This window comes from Euprymna scolopes, chromosome 40 (genome assembly GCF_053919585.1).
Source record: "Euprymna scolopes isolate OS-2025 chromosome 40, ASM5391958v1, whole genome shotgun sequence".
Lineage (NCBI taxonomy): Eukaryota > Metazoa > Mollusca > Cephalopoda > Sepiida > Sepiolidae > Euprymna > Euprymna scolopes.
In genome coordinates this window covers 15,955,101-15,962,003 of record NC_136521.1, presented here as the reverse complement: position 1 = coordinate 15,962,003, position 6,903 = coordinate 15,955,101, and the positions used below count along the sequence as shown (strand labels likewise).

General features: G+C 29.7%; 1 protein-coding gene across 1 annotated transcript in view; it reads left to right on the top strand.

The window, feature by feature from the left end:
• The window catches only part of LOC145265746 (S-crystallin SL20-1-like), a 21,514-nt gene extending 16,635 nt beyond the window's left edge, over positions 1-4,879 (top strand). Inside the window, exons 6-7 of the mRNA XM_080121799.1 lie at positions 415-522; positions 4,715-4,879. Coding sequence (XP_079977925.1) covers positions 415-522; positions 4,715-4,879 — 273 coding nt within the window. The remainder of the gene's footprint in view (positions 1-414; positions 523-4,714) is intronic.
• The last annotated feature ends 2,024 nt before the right edge of the window (positions 4,880-6,903 follow it).

The following is a 6,903-nucleotide window of genomic DNA, read 5'->3' as shown; positions in this document are numbered from 1 at the left end:
ACCTCCTATTCCCCTTACCTCACCCTTTTTTTTTAACCAAGTAAGATCTGTGACTTGTAGTTTCATTAAATACTTTTATATGCAAAATCCGATCCTGCAGTTTGCTAATTCCGGCCCTCTGATGAGAAGGAGAGTATTTCTTCGAAACTCCGCGGATTAAGGACTATCCACTTATCTTGTGTTTCCTTTTTTAAAATTAAATATGTTTTTAACTCTTTTTCAAGATATCTGTTAACATGTTTTATTAATCAATGGTTCATATATATATATATATATATATATATATGCATATATATATTGTGTGTGTGTGTGTGTGTGTTTCTGAAGACTAATATTCTACAAATATGTCTATTCATGTGTGGATGTTTGTGCAGCATTCCAAAGTAAAGTATTTTTCCTTGAATATCCTTTCAGAACTATCTGCAATGGAGGTACATGAACACCTTCAACCGCATCATGCCGTTCATGGAGAGGACACTGAGCATGCGCGATAGTGGTAACAAATTCTTCATGGGTGACCAGGTAGGTTTATTCATTATTTTCTTTATTGATTCGATTCTCTATAATAATAAACTAGAATTAATATATATATATATATATATATATATATATATATATATATATATATATATATAAACTGTATATGTTGAAGCAAGTGATTATTGTTGGATTGATAAGCGGTCTCAAATATATGAGCCCAAATAGTTAATAGTTGGAATGGATGAAAAAACAATATTTATAAGTATAATAAGCTAAATCTATAGGACATCTATAAAGATAAACTATATATTGTTAATATTCATTAACTAAACGCCTACAAATCCATTTCAGAATTATAAATGTTAGATTGAAAAATAAATAGGATAAGGGTGGGAGGTAAAGTATAAGTAAACCGGAAGTAAACACAATCTATAGTTCTAGGTCTAAACAATATTCATAATTCTTAATTAGCTTGGAATAACATTAGAATAAGATTTCCTTTAAAGATACATTCATTTACGAATAACTAAAAGAACATATTGGTATGCGTTTAGTAATAAAACCTAATTATTAGAGAATTATGATATATTCAATGTTAAACGAAAATTATACTTAAATAAGTAATAAGTCTTTAAAGTGTTTATTTATACTAGATTGTCGAATGTTGAACTGATAAATGTATGTGAAATGTTGAATTAAAAACATTACTTTCAAAATGAATAATAATAATAATAATAATAATAATAATATTGATAATATTCATAAAAAAATAATAATAGTAATAATAATATTGATAAAAAATAATATAACAAAACAAATAAATTAGAATTAAGGTAAATATAAGTAACTAATTAATTTAAAATCTGACATTAAGTAGACATGAAATATATCTTAATAACTTATCGATTGAAATAGTTTTAATACTAACATTTTATAGTGAACTAATTAATGAATTTATTTATAATATATATTGATTTAACTTTTTAATAACATTAGGTGAAAGACATTAGAGCTGTATAAACATTACTTATTATTAGGATATGGATGAGAATGCATTAGGTATTTTTAAATTAATAAAATAAAACTAAGAAAAGCTAATATATCGATAGATTTAGTCGAAGGAAAGTAACTCTATCATACTCGAAATTAAAATCATTTTAAGGTTTAAGGTAAACAATTGCGCAATCAGAAAATTTTTGATCTCAACAAAACGTAATTATGTGTTTAGAATTAACTGATACTAAGAATTATAATTTACATAGTAATAAACTTGATTATAATAGTCAAGCGATATGAATTATGTATCGTTTCAATTCAAATCAATAAATTATTTAATTTAAATATAAAAGTCAGTTTGTCTTTTTTTAGTTTAGTTTAGTTTAGTTTCGTATATGCAAACATATATAATAGTTAATAATTTATGACGTGATTTTCATAAGTGTGCAGGCACAAATTAGAATTAATAAATTTACTAATTATTAACTAGAATAGAATATTCATGAATTAATAGAGAATGTTTATAAAATAGTTTGGTCTAGTTTGAAATTTAAATTGGCGTAATGGAAACATATTAAAGGTATTTGCAGCTTCTCTTCCAATTTTCGGATTTTAATCATGTCAAATCACACTTTATTTCCTTTTGACAGATTGAGTATTGCTATTTCTTTTGATGAATTAAGGGCATAATAGATTCACTGATTGATATAATAATTAAGTGATTGATTTTGCACTACAAAATAGATTCTGTCAAGAATTGTAAATGTCAACTGAATTAAAGGAATAAATAAAATATGGTCAACATAAGGAATTTTGGAATATAGTTTTTTGATATTTATTCACTGTAATACTCTGTAATTACATTCAGCACCTTAAGTAAGGATTGGTATATATCGTAGGAAAATATATTTCTACATAAATATATGCAGTCATGATCAACATCATAGACCACTTACGAAAGTAAGCGTTTACACATAGTATCGAATTTTTAATCAAGCAAATGGTTGAAACCATTGCCAAAAGGGAAAATACAATGGAAAAAAATGAAATCTGCTCCATTCGAAACCTTAACCCTGATCTAATAATTATTTTTTAAAAAACAAACATTTTCACCTGGTCAAAATGATAAGGCCACTGGTAATTTATCTAACAAAAGGCAATTATAAATTACTAAAACGCATCTCAGTATTTAATATAGCCTCCATTATTACGAATTACTTCAAAAATTCTCTTCGGCATGCTTGCGAAGGAATTCTATCCCATGCACTGAAAACTGAATCAGAAAGTTCCTTTATCGAATCATACTGGGTTCCATCCTTGAACAATTCTTTTGCCATCCATCCCCAAAGATTTTCAATGGGATTGAGGTCCGGAGAACATGCTGGATGATCAAACAATTCTATATTATTTGAAGAAAAGTATTCTCGTGCTTGTCGAGAAGTGTGTATCGCAGCGTTGTCTTGCTAGAAAATCCAATTTCTTCCACACATACGTGGACCTTCAGGCCTGATAGAAGCATTTTCAAGCATTGAAATGTCCTTCGATGATGTTTGCCGGCCTTTCACTACTTGCAACTTTAGGGTCCCAGCTGACGAGATCATTAAAGACCCTCCTCCACTATGCCGAGTTGAAAAAGTATCTTTGGTCAAATTTTTATCATGCCAATAATGTTGAAATCCATCTGGACCATCCAGATTAAACTTTTTCTCATCGTAGAAAATTACATTTTCTCACTTCTCTTCATTCCGACATATTGAGGCCGGTTAGTTTTGTGCTGTTCAAGAATACGTGGTTTCTGCAGTCGCTCTAAATGATTGAAACCTTCATTTTCAGATGCCTTCTGATGGTTTTAGGACTAAATTTTGTTGCTGTTTGGCTTTTCAATCGACTTGAACTCATACTGGAGTTGTTGTTTTTTAACTTCTTCTGATACAGTGATAGGGTTGTTATTTTTTTTTTTTGTCTACCTGGACTGTTTTTGTGCCCATATTGATCTGGATTTCTTATGACCGTTTTGCTACGATTCACATCGTTTGCAATGGATCTACGGGAGAGTCCACCCCTATTAAGCGCAAAGATCCTTCCTCTCTCAAACTCTAATAATGGTTTCCCTTTTGCCATTTATAATTTAGTAAGATGTTTTTATCCAATAACAAGTTGCTTTTAGTATTATAGAAAGCTTTTCGTATTAATTTTTGAAAACTAGCCGATTTTATTAAAGTGGTCTTATCATTTTGACCAGGTGAAAATGTTTGTGTTTTAAAAAATAATTATTAGATCAGTTAAGGTTTCGAATGAAGCAGATTTCATTTTTTTCCATAATATTTTCCCTTTTGGCAATGATTTCAACCATTTGTTTGATTAATAATTCGATAATATGGGTAAACACTTTGTTAAGCGGTCTTATGATTTTGACCAGGACTATATATATATATATATATATATATATATATATATATATATATATATATATATACATACGTGCACATATATACATATATACATACATATACATATATATACACATAAATATATATATGTATATATGCTTATTTATGTGTTTCACATTTTAGAAAATATTTCGTAATGCTTAACTTTTTAGAAAATATATTGTAATGTAAATTTTTTTAAGAACACATTTCTTAATGTTAAAACTTTTAGAAAACATTTCGTAATGTTAACATTCTTAGAAAATATTTCCTAATGTTAAAAGTTTTAGGAAACATTTCGCAATGTTATATTTTTAAAAAAACATTTCGTAATGGTAAATTTAAAAATACTTGAAAATCAAGAAATGTTAAGAAAATATTTAACACGAACAGTCTTCTACCCTTGAAAAAGGTAAGTTTCTCTACCGAAAATTTGGACATTATGTATATAAAAAAATAATTTTATCATTTAATAACGTTTTTTCTTAACATTTCTGGGTTTTCAAAGATTTTCAATTATATATATATATATATATATATATATATATATATATATATATATATATATGTGTGTGTGTGTGTATATACTTTTATTGTTTTAATATATAAAAACAACTGAAAAATATAAAAATTAAATGCACATATTTAAATATGTACATTTAATTTTATATTTCTTAATTCTTTTTTTATTTTCAGAAAAGATTGAACATTTAATGATAACATCTATACATATGTGACGTATATATGTTCCCAAGTAGTTAAATTGTATATACAAATAAAATAAAATACTGTTTCTTTCTTTTTTATAGATGATGTGGTGTGACATGATGTGCTATTGTTGTATGGAGAACCCCTACATGGAGAACCAGTCCATGTTCAGCAATTACCCCAAACTGATGGCCCTCTACAAACGTGTGTCCTCTCACCCCAAGATCTGCGGATACCTCAAGAGCCGTAGCAAGACCATGTGGTAGAGAGCTTCTCCAAGCAGATTACGAAAACAACTCTAAACTGACGTGACCAAGCGTTTTTATACAATTGTGGATATTTAGAAAAATATTGTATTTAAAAAAAAAGGGTGTATACAAGAAATAAATGTGATTTCTTACGAAATATGTTTTTTTGTTAATGCATTAAAATATAATACGTGCATCGTGTTGCAAGCTACTTTATGATTTGCATGAAGGATAGTTGTTTGTGTATATGTTTGTGTACCCAGTTTAAAGTAAAAACGAAAAACTACACAACAGATACCCACAGAGTTTGCATTTTCTTGCTGAGTTACCCCAGATGAATATTATCTTACATTTAAAATAATTCAAGATGTCTTTTATAAGTTTCCAGACTTTTTTCGTGTGGGAACTTTTATTGATAGTACACACATAAAACTCTAGTCCCCTTCAGAGTAATTTCCTCCGGCTACAATGCACTTGTTGTACCGTACCAGAAACTTCCAGAAGACTCCTTGGAAATTCTCTTGTTGGAGCGTATCAATGCCCCTCGTCACAGCCTTTTTCATCTCCTCAATATCTTATAAGGCCGGCCTCTAAGGTTTTCCTGGATAGTCAAAAGTCACAGCGAGTAAGGTCTAGACTATACAATGAGTGAGGAATTGTCTTGATACCCATGACAATGTCTTTTTTTATCACCCTTGGGACAAACTTCAGTCAAGCCTTCTGCATTTTAGTTCCTCATGAATAATTGTCTGTGCAGTTCCCTACACTGACATCCAACCGTGTATTTGTTGTCTCCATAGACATATGATGGTCTTTATCTATGAAATTCTTTATTTGACCAATCAGCTCTTGTGGTGAGACTTCGTTACTCTTCCCACAACTCTTGTCACCTCTCAAAGACGTCCTGCTTTTCTTTGAATCTCTTATGTCACTCAAAGACTGATGCTCGATCCATACATAATGCTTCAAAAGCAGTCTGAAGAATTATATATGTGTTTGTGGCATTTTTCAAAGTTTCAAACAGAATTTTATTGCATATCCTTCTTCTAAAGTATCCTTACGTCTAGATTGCATTTTTTTAATTCACCAGCTGTGAAAATCAGGCTTTAGTAGGGTGACTTCCAATACCTGCTGTAGCTGTTCATTTGAATTTAAATTAAAAAAATTGGCAGTCATCTTAAAAGACATATGGCAATAACATATCTAATTTTCAAATGTACACATTTTAAAAATGCCTGTAAAAGTGTTTGGAACTTTTTTGAAGATACCTTGTATATTAGTTTTTTTTAGTTTAAATTTACGCATATTTAGCAATGGGGCATCTGTCTATTTGATTATTTTCCTTATGCCGAAAAATTCAGTAAGTAATCTATAAACACGTGTGTGTGTGTATCAAGACAGAGGAGTTGGCTAGATAGAGAAGAAAGAAGTGAATAGGTACTGGAAGAGAACTACACCAAATCTTGTTTTAGGCAGTGTGTCAAGTGTGACGCTTCATAAGGAGCATGTGCATAAAACTGTAAGAAAAACTTATACATAAAATCATATTTCCCCTATTTCATTGACCGGACTCCTTTTCTTACTGAAATACAGATAAAACAGTAACTTTCAACAAATTCAGTTGCCAAATAGTTCACTGTATTCTTATAAAAATAATACATATTATACAAATCAACCACTGTCATGGACGTACCTCAGAAGCAAAGATCCGTCATTGGATTTCTGGCAAAAATGCAATAGAATAGTGGTTACTCTGTAGAAAAATATAGTCTGGAAAACAAAGTCACACTCATTTAAATGGTCTCACTCCGTCTATGTAGCTCTTCAACATTTTTAGTTAAATATTAGGAAGCTTTGCTTCTTCAACTAGTCTCGTATAGCAGCGTGTTCGGACGACATGCACAGCCTTTATTCACTACTGGCACAACTGCACTGAGAATGGTGGTGACAATGTAGTAAATTTAAATATGAGACACAAGTGGTCACTCGTTTTAGAGGTACCATTCCTGTCTTTTAAACTTTCCAAATTTTTTTAGTGCAAA